At 33.4% G+C, this 20,051-nt stretch overlaps 1 protein-coding gene across 1 annotated transcript; it reads left to right on the forward strand.

Moving 5' to 3' along the window:
• The first annotated feature begins 12,689 nt into the window (after positions 1-12,689).
• On the forward strand, positions 12,690-18,243 carry LOC119641019 (chitinase-like protein Idgf4). The gene is made up of 3 exons (XM_038039439.1): positions 12,690-12,921; positions 16,868-17,428; positions 17,500-18,243. The coding sequence occupies exons 1-3, from the start codon at positions 12,798-12,800 to the stop codon at positions 18,147-18,149; spliced, it is 1,335 nt and encodes a 444-aa protein (XP_037895367.1). The 5' UTR covers positions 12,690-12,797; the 3' UTR covers positions 18,150-18,243.
• The last annotated feature ends 1,808 nt before the right edge of the window (positions 18,244-20,051 follow it).

Here is a 20,051-nt window from a genome sequence, read left to right on the forward strand (position 1 = left end):
ATATGCACCTAAAACTACGTTTGGTGATTGAAAGCACTAATGCGAATAGCAGAAAGATATTACAAAAAAAAAATAAAAATAAAAATTTGTCTTGTCTTCTCTGTTCATCAACTTGTATAGAAAGAAGTGGAACAAATAGATTAATAATTAGCAAACCGCTTATAATTGGTTTTTCTTCTACAATGCGGTCGCAAAAACGCAACAGTTTTCGGCAGTCTGAACGGCGAATTCCTTCTTCAAAGTAAGTATGAAATCATATATGCAACGTTTTCTTGGATCAAAACGGAGCATGATTCTTAATTGAAACATTTTCAACTAAGTTGTTTTAAACGTATTCAGGTCTATAAAGTGCCGAAATAATCAATTTAGTCTAATCCTGCAATTCTTAGTTTACTTAACGCAATCTACTCGAATCTAAAAATTATTACACTCAGGATAGATATGATTTTGTTCTGCAAGCGGCATGATCGTTGTATGTAATGCTTTTTCAACGCTGCAAGGAGCATGCAATTTATCTTTTTATTTAGACCACATTACTAATCTGCTTTCTTGAAATAACATTATATGTCATTCAAAGGTTAAGCTTCTCCCTAATCATTGATATGTTTTTGGGATGCGCCGTTGTTTTGATTTTAAAAATGATGGATCAGCGATTATATAAAATATACTTTCAGTTTTACGTATTCTGCGCAAACGCTTGAACGTAACTGAAATATTGAATCAACTTGACATACAAAAGGCTTTTAAAATCGAGTAAATAGAGTCCCATGAGATAGGCCGAGGAGGTGAGAATTGAATTCATAACCCATTCATTTATCTATATATACGCTATCCATCTATCCATGTAAGACTTGCCTACTGGAGTATTAAAAGCTACCTATGAGATGGAAGTTCTTGGAAGATGAAAATATCAAACTCGATGATTATAACAGCGAAGGTGTTCTCAAAGCAAACAGAATTTAATCAAATAATGATGTTATTGAGGACACTGAGACGCATTTCAAAAGAATTGATAAATCTTTCTAGAAAAAAGTAAGAAATTTATATTCGACTTCCACTAAACTACTTATAACAATCACCACCATTTCTCCAAAAAAAAAAGGTACATAAAAATATGAAATTTTGATTACCCATACCAGAGTTGGGCGAGACAGACTTTTTCCTTTTTTTATGTAGGTACAATGAGGTCGTTAATAAAACGCAAGTACAATCCTTTTTTTCTGTGATTTTCTGCTGTACTGCGTAAGTAATGATCAAAGAACTCATTCTTTTTTTTTATTTACAGAGATGTTTGCAGTTTATATGCTACTATAAGGGTGTCCTTAGACCGATTGAGCCCAGTGCTGTCAAATTTAAACATGATAGCATAATTTTTGCGACCACAACCCTCGCAGACATCATATGGAGGGACAGATGGACAACCGGACAAATAAATAGATTTATATAGGTGCAGAATTTGAAGCTGATCACGAGTTTATATTGAGTTTATCTGAAGCTTCCTTCTATGGCTTGGCAATGGCTGTACAGCTAAATATACTTTTCATCCTTTCGAATGCTGGGGGTATAGAAATGCGTCGGAATATTGGACTGACGATGGCGACAAATTTTACACCTTTGCTTCTAGTGTATATTTAGTCCCGAAATACGGAAAATTATTAATCAATGTGTTATTTATTTGCACACATGCCTTCATAATTATAATTTGCGAAGCACTTTTCCGTTTTCAATTCAACTCAAGAAAGAAATAATTCTAATTTTACCCTTGAATAGTGAAAATTATTTAAAAAAAAAAAAAAAAAAAAAAAAAAATTAAAAAGAGATCAACGCAAAATGAGTCATCTTTTGTTATGCATTTGCTATTAAGCAGAGATTTCCAATCATTCAATCTTTTGTAAACATGTGTATCATCAATATTTACCCAATTACATTCATACAGTCACTCGTGTGCATATATCAATGAATACTGTCTCTACATAGTAATATCCGTTTCCAAAGAGGAATGTCGCAAAAGACAACAAGCAAAATGGTGAGAAAAGAAAGAAAACGCAGCACAAAGAAACCAATAATGGCATGAGTTTACTGCGTGTATATTTATATGATGGTAGTTACAATTGCATACGTGTAAGTCATCACAAGTTCACTCATCTACGGTAACAATATCAAACAACAACGTTAACAGCAACAACAAAAAGTTGGTCATTTACTCAGATTACTAAACGCTTAGTAAAGGCAACTGGGAAAGTTTCCAAGTGATTGAGAAAAGATGAGGAGAAAGAATTGATATATATATATATATGTTATATATGTATATAGATATACTCGCACCTATAAAGTTTTATCATATAGAGAGGTGCGGCGGTATGTAATCTAACCAGAGTTTAAGTTCTTTTGTAAACAATTTCCTTGATTTGACTTTTGTGCACAGCTAGACAGCTAAACATGACTTATGGCCGTTACGTGTTTTAACACAAAAATGCGATTACACCTACACATACAGATAACAGCCGCCCACTCGCTTGCTATAGTTTATGCTTGCACACGTATACGCTTCAATACATTTCTTGCCATTCTTGACGTGCGAGCAGCTCACGTTTGGATACATCAGTTCAGTGACATGATTACTGACGCTGTCGTTTACTGCTTTCTTTTCTATCTAGCGGTGAAAATACATTAAGTTAAGAACTTCTATACTATACTTAGACGTTTTAAATTTTCCTTCCTTTTTCGTTCTTTTCTCAAACTGAAATAATTTTCTGCACGAGACCGTCTTCTTCCCTTAAATAATCGTCCTTTTGTATTTCTCTAACTTTCATTAAGTTTTTTTCTTTTTTTTTTTTTTTCTCTCTGCTTTTATATTATTTACTTTAAATCTTGATCATCTTCATGTCTACCTTTATATGTTTTCATTAAAAAAGTTTTATGGCATTTAAAGTAAAAGCGATGGAGAAAAACGGCCGTCGATAAGTGAAAATTATAGAACAAAAGCATAAGTTATTGTGACGACGGTGTTACGTTGCTAGTGTATTTGATGAACGTTGGTCTTATTTGTTGTTTCTTCTTTTCTTTTCTTTTCTTTTCTGTTTTTTTTTTTTTTTTTGCAAAACTAAAAAGTTTCAACATTTTTTTTTTTATTGCTGCAATTTCAAGTATAACTTTTCTCTCACTTTCCCCTTCCCATTCGTAACTATTTGTTGAGAAACATATTTATATTTCAATTTCAATTGCATTTGTAACCTTTAGTCCTTAGTTCGGCTGGAATATTACTTTAAACACTTAATAAGTTAAATAATATTGCGTGCAAAGCAAAAGTCTACAAAAGTTTCAAGCAAAACGAATTAAATCGAAATCTTTGTTAAAAAAAGCTTGCAATATAATGAAAGTATACCTGGATTGAATAAATAAATTCACGCTCTCTTCTTTCGTTTTAATTTCGAAATTATTCAAATCTTTTTCAAGTTCATTCTAAGATTTCCTAATTTCTCAGTTCCTATTTTGATGGGTGCTCAAGATTCGTTTTCGTGTTCGTTTGTTAACTTTGAGTTTATATTGTTGTTGTTTGTTAAAAATGCTTTACGTCAGCAAATGATTTTATCATCCTTCAGGCTAGAAACGTTGGGTGCAAATTCAAAAAAAAAACAAAAATTAAAAGGAAAGAAAAAATAAATTCATATAAAGCTGCTGCTGCCGCTGTATAGCTGTAAGAAGCATATGGCGTTTTTGCCGTCTTTATCTACAGATTCTTAATTGACTTAATATTAATTTTTGATCGAAATTTTTCAAAACTTTTTCATAGAGGATTTACTTGATTTTATCTATTTTTTAGGTCAGAAAGCATTGGCGTTAGGAAAGGCCACGATTCAACTATGATTTTATTAAAATCCCATTGCCGATATAATAGAGTTACCCAATTTCAGATTTGATAAGCAATTCATTCGAAAAATCTATATTTTATCGACAAACCCCTCTAATAGCACTTTTACATACTAATATGTAAGGCACTCTTCATATCGTAAGCCTAATAACGAAAAAATATTACATTAAGTATTCCTTCATTTCTTAATACTTTCGAGCTTTTTATTATAGCATTTTTTACCTTCCTGTGGCATCTTCATCTGCCATACGTGGTTTTTGAATTCATCAAAGGTTTTTTCTGCCGACGATAGTCCGAGCATTTCGTTTTTGGTGCTCGGGAACAAAAAGACGTAATTTGTTGCCAAACGAGGACTGTACTACGATTTGCTCACTTATTCGATTTTTAGAATATTTATGTAATCGGTGGTTAGAAGAAATTTGTGAATGAGTTCGTTCGCATTATCATGATGAAGAATGATCCAGCGACGTTTGTATGTTGCGTTTTCCTACCGCATCGAAAACTTCCAGCAAACAAATGGTGTTGTACTGGTAATCGATTGTCTTGCATTGCTCCAGTTTTTTCAAAAAAAAAAGAACACCATTTCATCGTTTGAAACGCGAGCAACTTTTGTTAAATTTGCTGCCCGGAAACACGCGTGGAATCAACTGCTGTTTATATTTATTATTCCGGCTCATACGCAGAGTTTCGTGATTCATTACTTGGGACTTTGTCAAATTACGTAAGATCCAACAACCATAAATCTTTTTCACAACTTCATAATTACGTAATATGTTATGTATGCTAGTGAAACTGAACGATTGACTTAACTTCATTATACGTCATGTGCCGATCTTACGTTATCGGTTTTTGCAAAGTATTAGTGTTTTCTGGCATAGTAACTGATTTTAGGCTTTCTGCGCAGCTTTCTTCGGTGATTTCGTTATACCATCGTTTCTTCATCGCCTAAGGTGAAAGCAGAGCGATCTATTCACTCTTGTCTTGATAGCGTACGTGAAAAATTCTAATAAATTTTCGTATGACTTATTCCATTTTTTCGCTAAGACGCAATTTTCATAATCGAGCTGAAACATGAAATGTTCTAAAGAAACTCATCGGCAAAAATGGATAAGTTTCCAATGGATACGTCAAATGACACGGGACAGCACTTTACTACAGATAAAAATATTAACAGTGTCGATTTCCTTAACTAGATCTAATATCGTTGTGATAAACAAAATTCTCTTATATCGTAAAGTGGCCTCCGTCATATATTGCAATTATCTTCACCCGTTTCATTCATTACTCTAAGCCCTTTAGGTTTGCAGATGACGTTAAAAGACCGCTACTACTCATCATTTTAACACAAAATTCTGTTTGCTATCAAGAATCTCGTATCTTCAACAATGCTTGGCTATGTAAATCGCATATATTTAAATTATGTGAAATAAAACCCGTTCTTCTATAATTTTCCGCTGTACGCTCACTGTCAAAATGTAAACTTGCTCTGATCTATTTGCCTTGTACGGTGTGGGGCGTTTCAATCTAGAATTAGAGTTACTTCAGAGTGAGATTGACTCGTTGTTGCAATCTTTAACGCGCTTCGCAAGTAGTACGCGTCGAATTCAGGTGTGTATGTCGTCCTTTTATTTTCTTTCCCATTTATTTAATTTAAATGAGTATATGTAAGTTCTTCTTTCTTAGTTCCATATATCACTTCTTCCATTGCTTTCATTTCACCATCGCTCACCTTCACCAGAGAGAGCGTAGCTAAGGAGAAAGTGCTGGGCGAAGGTGAAAAAATGAAACAAGAGGAAACACTAACGAAATACTTCTGATTGCTCTAGTATTACAGATAGAGTAAGAAAATTAATTTTACTTCCATTTCTTGCTTATGGCTAGTAGTGATTAGTAGTATGTTGTAACGATATCATCAATCATCCTGTTAGCTACATTATTAATAAGTAAGCTATTTCGCCATTTGAACTATGCGGGTCATGGATGTTAAATTGCCTGCATTTCTTTTTCATAAATATGTCGCAAGCTCCCTCCTCTTTCGTCGAAGAAATGGAACAATTTTATTATTTAAATTCATGGATCAGCATCCGTAAATCAAGTCAATGCCTTTTAGAAATTGCGAATTATACATGAGCTAAAATGGCTGCCACGCGAATTGAGTGAAAATGCCATTTTGATTACTTGCTGAAAAAGCTGCCAAGGATACCCTATTGCAACTCGAATAGGAAGTTTTCTGCAGCAATCAGCTTACTCACCAAATAAGCGCCTTTCAATTATGACTCGTTCGGATCGATGCAGCATCGCATAGCTGGCTTGCGGCTCCACAAAGTTGAAGAAATGCCAATATGGGTCGATGATTGGATCGCTGCCAAATCAATACCGTTCTTTCGACACGGTATCGATACGTCGTCCGAAAGGTGAGAGAAAATTGTAGCAAATGATGGAAAATCGCGCTAGATCACGAGTCTGGCTTAAGTCTGTGCGCAGAATATGCCACAAATAAGCCTAATAAGCTCCTTACTTCTTACAGTTCTATGTGTTGTGATGTAAACTTGATTACTCAATAATTTTATCCTGTCTCCAGTTATTTGCTTAAGCGGCACTACTTTATTAAGGGCTTAAACAAAATGTGAAATGAATAGCAAAATAAAAAGTGAACGGTATACAGTGGCAAATAGGTTTAATTTATTAAACGAGAATTTCATTACATTTATTTATTAAATAAGAATTTCATTAAAAAATGGTTGATTACTATATAGTGCTGTTATGAAAAGGGGTAAAAAAGAAATTCGTAATGACTTTAAAAACCACATGGTATGCAGATTATCAACAATAACTTGAATAAATATTCAAACGCAGACAAATGCCACCATAATTAAGTAAATTTTTCACTAAAACAAACAAATGCTCTCAAAACACATATGTATATATATATATATATATATATATATATATATGGAGTCGTGCAAAAAGCAAAAAAATCGAGATGTAGATTTAAATCAATACACACCAACAAATATAAATCCAATCAGCAGACAAACTGTTCAAATAAAATAAAAGTTACAATTGAAAAACAATTGGTTTGAAAGTGTTGGAAAATGGATAAATAATTTTAATGCACAAACGTTATATACACATTTATGTGCACTTACGTTTATACAAAATTGATCGATATAATGCGCATAGCATTAAATTTAATTGAATTTTTGTTTAAAACAATTCAAAAGTAAATGAAGTCTTATGCAAACATTATGAAGATAGCCGACAAGCAATGCGTATGCAAGCGTATGTACGTATCAGTGCGTAGAATGAATATGCATACTGTAAAATTTACTTTATATATATATATATATATATATATGTACATGTATATATATATATATATATATAATCATCGCCCAAAGATGACTATTGCTTTTCATAGGCAATAGGCGGAAAAGTAATCGACCACCAACGTTGTATGTAGTAATATATGAGAGACCATGTTTTCTAGTAATAAATTTTAAATCCATTTATGAGTCAAAGCAATTAAATACACGCACACACACATATTCACACCTACTCACTTATTTCACTTAACAAAAAAGAAGAAAAAAAAAGAGAAAAACAAAGGAGCCCACGCCGAGCATCCCCGCCATATGTAAACGAATCTGTACGTACGTGTAATGGGCATGTATGTGCATCCATGCAAATTATTATTAGTATTTGTTTATAATGATATCACAAATCGCTTTAATGTTCATATAATTTCTGTGAAATTATCTGCATATCCTTGTGCTTATATGCAAGCACCGGTAGCAACAGAAATGTTGTTTATTTCTTTTTTTCTCTCTTTCTCTCTCTCTCTCTCTCTCTCTCTCTCTCTCTCTTTCTGATTAGTTTAATAGCCAGGAAGCATGAATTAAAAAAAAAAAAAACTAAAATTAATTATTATTTTTTGCATAATTAATTTATTGTATTGTTTTGTATTATTTTTTAAAAATTGTATAAACATTACTGATAAATTTAAACTGCAGCCAGCATTCTTTAAGCTACAATACGATACGATTTTTACATAAATTTAAATCCTCTAAGCTAAAATTGGATAAAACATCGGACATACCTTGAGGTAAATTGTAAGCCGTGAAAATCAATTTACATTTTGTAAGGCGAGTTAGAAGATATGTAAAAATAGTTGAGAATAAGATTTGCTTGCATTAGTTATTTTCAATTTGGACTACATTTATTTTATTCATATATGTTTTCAATCACGCTCTTCACATTTTCCAAGTGCATCGTACGTCTCCGGAAAAGTGTAAAGCAAGGTACACAAAAGAAGCCGTAAAGAGATGAAGTTAAGAGGAATACATCAATGTGATCGTTTTTATGAAGTCCCCAACTTGTGTTTCTATGCTTTGCAAATAATTGTGATACTAAACTTAATATGTTGATTGGACATAAGGGAATAGATTAAATACTTTTTCAAATCACTTTAATTAAACTAATCAGACATGTTTCTATTAAAATCCCCACTTATTTTGAAAGGTGTATCTCTTTTGCGCTTGATTTTCTTGCGCTCAATGCTGGAAACTGTTAAAGTTAGATTCCATCGCGCGAGGTTTCACATTTTGTGAACATTTAGCCCCGAAAATGTGAAAAGGACGCTTAAAAATCCGTATAAGTTGAAGATAGTTTGAAAGTTCATTTGCGTGAATGAGACGGAAGAGATCGTTATGAAAACCGTTTAAAAACCGGTTAATAAAAACAACAAAGCTCAAATCTATATACATAAGAATGAAATTGAACAGAAATGTTTTGTATCGTAGCGTCACTTATCCGCGTAAATAGTAGAGCAGGTAAGAATCGTGACTACACCAAGTCTGTGCTCGCGGGTTCAAATCTCAATGCAGTAAAGTTTACTTTGACACACAGCCACTAGAATGTGGCCAGTACTTCTCACTACATCTTTCTTCTTTCTCACTTCTTTCTAACCCTTCTCGCAACAAAAAAATACGGGACATCCCCTTAGTGATTGGCCATATAATAGAAAAATGAAAATAAAAAAATATTAATTGAGTTTTCCTTTTCTTAGAAACCTCGAACACATTCCAAAAGTGAATGTGAAGGAACGTCAAAGGATAAATTCTTTGTTGCTATTCTGTGTGCCTTAAAATAGGTTCTGAATAATTCTCCAGTACAGCTATGCAATGTTTTAGCTAAAGGCGGGAACCACTAATATCATATTATAGGTTTAAAACTTTTCAACTCTACAGATGACAGATATATATATATAAGGTAGTCTGGAAATTTCTTGCAGGTTTTCACAACGGAATCAAATAATTTTTTTTATATAAGGAATAAACATTTTGCTTGGATGAATTAAGGTTTTCCGCCATCCCTCCAATCGTCTTATGTCGCTCGAATTTAAATAATAACCTTTAGTGGGTCGTCATATATGGTATTTGGCGTACTCGAATGCGATAAATCTTTCACTGAAAATTCCCAGAACGAAATTTCGCCACCCCATTTTGGCAAGTGTGGTCTGCACAGCATTAGTTCTATACAAAGCACATTTTACCCTATGTACTTCTGTAGCTGTTTTACCATTTTTGAAATAAAGAATTAAAATATGGCTTATACGATCACTTTCACTTTCCAGATCGTACTGACGTCTCACTATACCACAAACGATCACTTTGAAACTTTTTTACAAAATAGCCATAAAACTGCTCTAGATAACTATGTACACCTTCAGCCCTAGATACCTGGCTAGAAACCTGAAAAATGTTCTTTTGACCTGGTGTCGGAAGAAACCGTAAGAAATTTTTAGACTACCTAATGGTTTAGACAAAGATTTTAAATGTCAAATAGCTCGCCTAATTGATTGGTGAACAACTCTACAAAAATTGATTTCAAAAATATGCAAATCCATTACTGTCCTGAAGTTTTCTCGCATAAACCGAAATATTATTAAGCTTTCACATTTTGCAAGAGTTTCGTCTCAATAACGTTTTCAAACCTTAAATTGAATAACTAAAGGGGCTTTAGTTGTTTCTCTCATAGCTGGAACATAAGAAGTTGTTTCCCTCATCCTGTGAATAAGTTAATAAGTTGCCATCAGAAATCTAGAGTGTAACTCCCTGCATTTAAATTTGGCAATTAAATGTCTCTTTTTAATAAGCGGTACACTGTCTAAATCAACTAACGCGTGTAAGGTGTAAGCCAAGTGATGGAAAGCCCAATTAAAATTGTATTAGTTGAAGCGATGCTAGAGAAATTTTTAATAGTTTTGCGATTTTATATACTTGATCGTAAAATTGTTTAACCTACGATTTTAATTTGACAGATTCATCGAGGTTCATCTGTCATTAAATCATAGACCCATGTTTCTACAGATTTGTTACAAATTTCCCGATCACTTACTGTGCCAAAAATTAAGACTAAAATATTTTTATCTGCCTTCAGGTATTGATTAAGAACTTCATACCAGCAAACATCAACATTTACCATCGAAAGCTTCACTGTGAAAGTAGATGCGATCAGCCCACGAACGTGCACATAAAATCAAACCTACGCCAACTTAAATTCCCTAACAGATAATGACCTTTATGAAGAACTTGACTAAATATTTGCAAAGAAAATTCTGTTTTAAATATGGCGAACTTGGAGAGTATAATGGTTAAGGATCGTCAGGTGAGGAAATGAAGACCAAGACAAGTCAAAAACTTACTTACGGGGCTGGTGGATGCGACACGAAATGCAAACAATACAAGCGAATAGCAATCAGAGCGGAGAACTACCTAAAGAGTTCAATATGTTGGTAGAAGTTGAAATATAGCTACGATCTAGGATCAAATATATATAGACTCGAAAGTGGTGCTATCTATACAAACGAGAGGAGGTCATTTTACCCTCATTATCAATTACATGAAAATTAAATTCTATCGATAAGTGCGTACTTTGACAGATACAATTCAAAGCAATTCCCAGAAAAGCTTATGTACGGTATTGCTGAACTCGGAATGCCGTCAATTGCATTGTCTTAGGTTACTATTTTTCACAAAATGAAAGGCAGTACAGTGCATTGCAACATACTAGGCCTAGAAGTGAAGATATTTACAGAGAGGCTCAAGCATATGTAGATCTTAGGTCTCAGAAATAGAAATACTGAATGGTACTAAGCTTTGCAATAATGAAGTGCTCACCGATATCAATATAATGGGATCCCTGGACAAGAAAAATAAATCGGGTTGTTTAAAAAATCTTTTATCTGAAAGGTAAGACCCTAAAAAAGCATATATATGAGAATCTCTTTTGGAAAAAAAACGGAAGAGAATGAAATAATCATATTTGCGAATATTATTAAGTATATATATTTAATTATCCCAAAAAAAAAAAGACTTGCTTTTGAAAAATGTTAAAAATGACATCCATCTGTATCTATAGGCTTGAATATAAAAAAAAAGGTTCGATCAAGAGGTCTATAGCTGCGGAGGTAAGTGAGGGATTTGAACTATCGTGTGTCGAGAAAAGCGCGTTTAAAGCTTTTACCTACGTACAGACATGTTTTTTCAGTATTATATTTTCCCATTCTGTCTTCGCGGCGAGTTTGTAACCAACAGTGCCTCTGGTGCTGCATCTATCAAAAACGGATTCGCACGTTTTACACATTACATGCCGCAAAGCAACAACAGCTTGTAAAATTTTAGAAGCGAATTCATAACCAACTCGAAAAAGCTCATTGCGAACTTTTAGTTTCCTAATAGAAGCAATGAAAGTTTGCGAATGAATCTTAATCCCAATAATCGTTTTGATATAGATGCCCTAATAAGTATTTGTTTAGAAATGCTTCCAAGTGCACAGAAATCAAAAATTCCTTTTAGCTTATAAGAGAAGCCACAACTGAACAGGAAAGATAGTAGGTTACAACTTTCCAGCGGAGACTCACTTGATCCGGGCAGTTTTTGTGGAGTGTACTGCGGGAAAAGTTCGAAATTTGAAGAAAAAAAAATAACTTAGATAATAAATTATTTTCTGGCATATTATAGAAACTTGAAAACGTCTATTAAGAAAATCTGCAGTTGAATAATAAATTTAATTGCAAGCACTGTTAAGTGAAGCCTGTGATATTTCATGATTGAATACTAAAAGTTGAAGCGTGAACTAAAACAACAATCATTTTTTGCGAGATAACCTAAAGTGAAACAAATGAGAATGGAACGTGCTCACAAAAAACCCCTGATACATAGTCTACTATTAGTCGATCTGATGTGTGCACCTACATGTTACAAATTAAAAGAATAAATTAATACATTTTGTCGCAAAAGTATATTATTCGCTACATTAACTACTAAATTAAAGAGAATTGATATGGAAATGAATGCTAGATTAGGAACAGAGACGTAAACAGATTAAGAAGGAAAAATAAGACCACATGGTGATAACAATCAACGTATGACATCATTACAAATAAACAGAAACCGCACAAAGTGTAATATATATATATATATAATATATATATGAATGTTTGTCCAAATATGTTTTTTAAACATATATTTTAAAGTAAAGCAGACAAAGCCGATAACAATAGGAAGAAGAGAAATATAAATAAATATATAAGTAAAACAAAATCAGGGTCTCTGATGAGTAAGACTCATTACAATTCCAATTCAGTTTCGTTTTTACTTGGAAAACAACTTTTTGCTTGTCTTGTTTTTTTTTCTTTTTTTTTTTTTTTTTCTTTGTGTTTACTAATTTTATTTCTTTAGAGAGATACACTAAGTAAATATTTCCAGATTTTGACAGCGACAAAAAGTGACGACGAAAGCTTTACTTAAACCAATGCTTAAAGTTATTTTTTAGTAGATGTTCAAGTTTCGGTGCACTCAGTTCGTTTAGAGTTATACATATAATTTATTAAATTTAGTTTGGAAAAATAATAATAAGCGAAATGAAATTATTGCTCATTTTGTTAGGCGCCTTATTGGCTGTTCTCACAATTAAGCGCACGTCGGCTGTTCAAGGCAGCAATCATTTAATTTGTTACTATGATGGTAGCTCATATACCAGAGAAGGTAAATTGTTTATTATATCTACACAGAAATATATCACTGCATGTACGCACCCATAGACAATTATTTTAACAATATCATCATATATGTTTAGAAATACTTCTGCAAGACTTGTAAGAATTATTGAAAAGTTTCTTATATGTGTTATATATATATATATTTATTTATATACATATAGGCAGTGAAATTTATTTATGGGTCTTTTTCTACTGATATAGAAGGTTATCAATTGTGACCGTTATTCTTAAGTGTGTATGCAGTCATAAATTTTATAAATTTATTATAACCCAAGGCGTGCTAATTTGATTACATACAGTCTATAGCGCCTAAGAAAACTAGTTATGATCGATTAATCCACACTATTAACATATCGGAGGAACTTAGTTCATATAATTTCTATAATCTCTGTTGATAGATTTTTGGATTGTACAGTTGTATAAGATTGTCGAGGAATTCTCAATCTCAATTTTAACGCTTACGAAATTTTTTTTTTTTTTACCTGAAGAGAAATCATCATAAATCATCTCATGCGTGAATTTATTGGGAATGATGTGTAGTGAAAATGTCTGAGTGTTTTGCATAAGTTGATTTCTTTATAAAGCCTCAGCGGTGAACATTACCGATTAGGACCGATTAGGACTATGACTTTGATAAATATAAAATATTCGTTGGAAATGTGCAGTTGGTTTTTTGGAGAATGCCATTGAGGTGACAAGTTCATGTTATTATGTATAATTGTCCACAAGGGCACTGTATCAAGTCAATGTTCTTAAAACCAATATCAGATTTAAGTTTAGAGGTTCTTCAAAAGTCTCTAGAACAGCAAACTGAAGCTTATTTAATACAACGACTTTCTTTAAACTCATTCACGGAGAAATAGAGTGGGTTTTGATGAATCATTTTTACCAAATATTTTTAAGTGCTTTCCAATTAACTTTGTTAAAATGTACCGCTGTCGATACAAATGAGTTGGTTGGGTATTTTTTCACAACTCGCCAAATGCTCTTCATGAACCGAACTTTGTTTTTAAAAGCCGTGCATGTAATATGCCGAAAGCTTTAGTTGAAACTATGCACTCTGCCCAATTTGATCTATAATTAAGGATAAGCAAGGAATAGTATGTAAACTTTTCGAAACCATGCCGTAAGCCGCAAATTCTATTTATAACCAAAAAAAAAAACACTTGAGGGCCAGTAACAGCATTCGTTGTAGTTATATTACACCTCTTCTGCATCGTCCGTGTACGTCAGCTGTTTTGAACATTTTATCAGGAAAATTTTAAGGACGAAATCATCACACATTTCCCGCGATTGAAAAAATGTTGCACGAATCAAAAACATTCTCGAGGCCTATGCATTTGCATAGCAAAACAGTAAAACATCCATTTAAATTTAGAAAAAATGCCATAATAATCTTGATGAAGAGATGATGAATTGAAGATTGCTAGGCGCGAGTGGGTTTTTTTCTAAATTTTCATCATAAATATCTTCATTTTGTTTTCCTAATTGAATCATAAGACCGTCAACAGAGATTTATGGTATGTTGAAAATATTTATCTGTAATGTTCACATATTTCATCTGCCTATCTTCACTACACAATTTTTATTAACGTTCATCCATAAAAAGAGTAAAAATATAAAGAACATTAAGTAAACGTGACTGAAAAATTAACAAAATTAAAAATATATTTTCAAAAGGCGTACGAATTAAAAAACATTTCACAATTCAAATTAATGAGAATAGTAACGTATTAAATAACAAAATACGCATTTTCATGCATCTGAGGCTTTCTGAAGATATATGCAAAAAAAAATATTAGTCATAATCTAATTAATTAGAATTCAATTCAGATTGAAATTAAATACATTTATGGCAATAAGGGAAACAAAATAAAAAGCAGGCTAAAAAAAAAAAAATTAAAAATAAAAATAAAAAAAAAAATGCAATTGAATTGTGACAACTTCCTTTTTCAATTGACTTCATAAATAAGTGTTATATGTAAAGGGCAATAAAGCGAAAGCAGGGTCATTGCAACTGAAACGGAATTGTTAGCAATTCAATTAGGCAAGCGTTACGAAACAACCGCTAAACCGGCCTCGGGAAATATAAAAAGTGTAGCGAAATCTTAACAGTCGAACGGACGTTACTAATTAACAGTAAATAGTGCGGTGCAGCTGAAATGCTTAGCAATTCTGGGAAACTTTACTGAAAGTAAAGCAAAAATAAATTTCACAGCGTAATAAAAGCAATTCAATGTTTACTCACATTTAATTGATTGAGTAAAACTAGTAAACAAACACACACATTCCAATACTTCTTACATTTATTATTGAAAAGGAAACTAATGGATGCTAGATAAGCAATAGTCTTCGGAAATATCACAAAACATTATGATACTTGCAGGTTCTCTACATTTCCTCCTATTTAAATATATGTAAAACTCTCAACCACATATACAGCATTTTGCTTGATGACTTTTTGCAATAAAATTTGTACGATCGAAATTTATGAAAACAAATTCACAAATTTTCGCATATCTCTCTTAAAAATAATTTGACATTTTCCACTAAATGATGTAGACTTCAAAATAGTTCGTCATATCTGAATGTTCCCAGTTCCCGAGTGCTCGATTGAATAAACTAAAATATTCGCTAGCCAATGCCCCCCAATTTCTGGTGGAATCTTACACGGGTATTTATTTGTCCGTTCATACGATGCTATTTTCGTTTTCAAACCGTAACCCTTTCTTTGCTGGCCGCCACTTTCCTGCAAATTATCGCACCAAAAGAGCTGATTCGTGATAATAACGCGATTTAGTGGGAAAAAAACGATAGGCTTATTATATTCCCCTAGACTATCCAATATAGATATTTTTGCTCATTATTCAGTTCTCCGGGCGTTTCTTCGTTATGATCCCTTTTTGAATTTGTAGGGTTTTTGAAGATAAACAACTTTGAACGCTGTAATGCACCACAACTTCCCATCAAATACTCTGCACCACTTCGCTTAATACAGGCACTCACAACGCGATCTTCCAAAATAAGGCTTTAGATGGGAAATTTTTCAGTGCATCAAATTTCATCAAAATATCTCGAATATTCCAATCTGTGGATTGAATATAATACTGCAAGGCGGACAGACGCTTAGATATAATGATAAGCTTAAATATAATGAACGATGGGTCTGTCTCAAATCCTCCCAGGTATTATATATCCGCGCGCAATTTTAATATACCCTAATTTTACAAATTATGTAGGATAAATAAATAATAATATTAAGTAGGCTTGAAAACTGTCATCGAACTATGACTATGGTGTGTTATATAGACGCACGTGTCGAAATCCGTATCAAGTATAGATATGCATATGACGTTCAAATGATATGTTTAGATCGCAGTAAAGCGATCGAAATCGACCAGTGGAAAAGTTTCAAGTAACATAAACTCCAAAATGCGTATATGTATAAGAACACTTAATTTAAAAGCTAACGCAAATAGAAAGCTACAACTTTGAGATAATTTTTAAATGGCATACATTAAAGAGCGAAGAATATGTAATGGAGTATGGTTTGACGCACATATGTCTAACTCAATAAGATATGAGACAACAATTTCCCGTAAATATTAATATAACAATAAAAAGCCATTCACTTTTTTTTTTTCGTTTCATTTTTTCGGATGAATGATCTCATCATGTCTGTAAAAATGTACATCTATATGCCTATATGCTTGTAAACAGTTGTTATATAAAAACGATTTATTTTTAAATTTATGCTAATTGGAAGGCCAATCCGTCAATCCCTTCAATACCCCCCCACATACATTTTTTTTATACTTAATAAACGGCCAAGAGCGTTAAACTTTTAAATCATCTTATGCATCAAACTAAATATATATTAAATAATATATAAAAAAACTTTAATTTATATATTACTTATATATATTTTTTAGGTTTGGCTAAGCTAACCTTAAACGATTTAGAACCAGCGTTGCAATTTTGTACTCATCTTGTTTATGGTCACGCTGCTATTAATCCGTCTAGTAATAAATTGGTTAGCAATAATGAGAAACTGGATTTGGATGTCGGCACCGGTTTATATCGCACCATAACTGGTATGAAAAAGAAATACCCACATCTCAAGGTCTTATTAAGCGTCGGCGGCGATAAAGATGAAGTCGATGCCGACAACAACAAATATTTGACTCTACTAGAGTCAAGCAATGCTCGTATACCGTTTATTAATAGCGCTCATTCTATGGTCAAGACGTACGGATTTGATGGCTTGGAATTAGGTTGGCAATTCCCAAAAAATAAACCGAAAAAAGTTCACGGTTCAATTGGTAAATTATGGAAAGGTTTTAAAAAAATCTTTACCGGCGATTTTATAGTCGATGAAAAAGCTGAAGAACATAAAGAAGAATTCACGGCTTTGGTGCGTGAATTGAAGAATGCTTTACGCCCAGATGGTTACGTATTGGGTTTAGCGGTATTACCGAATGTTAATTCGTCACGTAAGTAAGCGTTACAATATGTTCGATTACAATATAGGTATAGATATTATTAACTTATTTCTTTTCTGTAGTTTTCTATGATGTGCCTGCTATTGTTAATAACTTAGATTATGTTAATCTTATGGCTTACGATTTCCAAACACCGCAACGCAATCCTGAAGTAGCCGATTTTCCAGCTCCTATTTACGAACTAAATGAACGTAATCCTGAATCTAATGTCAACTACCAAGTACAATACTGGTTGCAAAATCACTGTCCCGCCTCAAAGATAAATGTCGGTATTGCTAGCTACGGCCGTGCTTGGAAAATGACTACAGATTCCGGTCTTACTGGTCTGCCACCCGTAGCCGATGCTGATGGGCCTGCCGCTGGTGGCTTACAAACACAAACCGACGGCCTATTGAGTTGGCCCGAAGTTTGCGCTAAACTACCTAATCCAGCCAATCAACATTTAAAAGGCGCTGATTCTCCTTTACGCAAGGTGGGCGACCCCACTAAACGTTTCGGTAACTATGCTTATCGTTCAACCGATGATAAAGGTGAAAATGGCATTTGGGTTGGTTACGAAGATCCCGATACAGCTGCCAATAAAGCTGCTTATGTCAAGACTAAAGGTTTAGGTGGGGTTGCTTTAGTCGATTTATCATTCGATGATTTTCGCGGTGCATGTACAGGAGATAAATATCCTATTCTCCGTGCTATTAAATTCAAATTTCAATAAACATTAGAATTTCATTAAATTTTTATATAATTCATTGCTAAAGTCTACCATATGTAAATTCTGAGAAATAAATCGGAGAATTTTGTTAATTATTCGTAAAAGTCTTTTCTTAGTCTCCAAACGATATTGAATTAAATTACGTAATAATTTTGCCAGATCAAGTACAGTCGTATTATGTCATCGAATACAAAGCTTAACAGTGTCACTACCAAATATTATGATTAGTTCCTAAAATAAATACAAGATTTTCTTTTAATGTGTTCAAAGCAACAGCACCATGAGAAACATGGTAAAGGCATACTTGAAATGCACATATTAACAAGCAAGTACAAAACATCGTAGAAAAGTAAGTAAATTCGAGCAATGACATTGTTTCTGCACGCAAGCACAACAAGAGGGCTTTCATTCGTGCAACCGTTGAAGTAACGTTCAAGAGCAGTGAAGTTGAATTTTCCGGTACTTATATGCCTACAAAAGAATCTTAACTTAATCTTTAATATCCTTATATAGATTACGTAAACAATTTAATTTAAAGTCACAAATCAGATACACCAAACCACCAATTTAAATCATTCCGACAGCACTGGCCTTATCGAAGTTGTGTCCCTTTAAATATATCTTAATTGCGAATCGAAGTGTTTTCGATTCGAAAGATGCTTGAATTCCATCAAGATAGAAAGCTGGACGCTAAGATACTGCCGAACCAGGGAATAGCTAATCGTAGCTATCGTATCCTCTAGTGAATTCATTTTTTGCACTACACGTTCGCAACTGATATAAGTGTGGGACGTCGTGCAGATTGCGTCGGTGGATAGGGCCTCTCAGTATAATTTGCTTGGTTTTTTTAACTAACTTTATCTTATAATTTTGTTACCTACGTTTTCCGTCCTCTCTCTGTGGTTTCAAATTTTCTGCCAGCTTTGGTTGGAAAGACGTTCTACTTCGTCTCTATAGTGCCATAACTAATAAAAAAAAAAACTACTTCGACCAACATTCTTTCCCTTTCGTGGCAGCTAAAGGCGCAAATAAATTCTTCGATGTAAAAGCCAAGTCATGTAACACTTGCAATTCTTATGTATATTATGTATAGAACTTTACGATTAAATTAACTGTTGCGTTTGTTGGGGTATATCTCTGTGCGTATGAGAGATGACAACTCGTTTACACTGCAAGCACATTACAATTTGATAGATAATTATCCTTGCAACAGTCACAGTAAGGCAAAGTACCAAATATTAACAAGAGAATTACCTCCAATGCAATAGATGCAAAGCATGAAATCTTGACAATGCTCAGAACATGTTACACATGAACTTTGGATGAGCATGTGCCCTCGCATATCACAAACACAAAAGCAATTGTTAGAGCATTAGTAGAAACTTATGTGTGATTTTCGACAAATTCATTCCTACTTAGATATGTGCGAACGTGGTTTTGAAAACATTACTGCAATGATTTGTTACAAGTTATATATGTACATGTCTGCACATCCCGCACAGCCATAATAACAGACAACGATGTTTCATCTGTAGTTAATATTCAAACAGTCTAATATTGCACTGAGTTTTAAGATGACGACTTTAACTTCTTAGGGGACCAGTGTCTCTAACCGAAATAAAATGAGTTTTATGGAGATATATAAAGAGATTTAATCATAACAAACAAACCGTTCGTCTCGTCTTTTTATTATCGTATCGCCTCTTTTTTATATCGCGAATTAGCTAGGTGCAGCAAAGTCGCTAAATGCAGCGCTGCATTCAGCTAAGTGCAGCGCTCCATTCAGCTAAAGGCGGCGCTTCATTCAGCATTCAGCCACGTGAAGCAAAGTAGCCGAATGCAGCGCTGCACGTAGCTGAATGCAGCGCTGAATGCTGCACTTAGATGAATTCAGCACTTAACTGC

Source organism: Glossina fuscipes, unplaced genomic scaffold (assembly GCF_014805625.2).
Source record: "Glossina fuscipes isolate IAEA_lab_2018 unplaced genomic scaffold, Yale_Gfus_2 0, whole genome shotgun sequence".
Taxonomy (NCBI): Eukaryota; Metazoa; Arthropoda; class Insecta; order Diptera; family Glossinidae; genus Glossina; species Glossina fuscipes.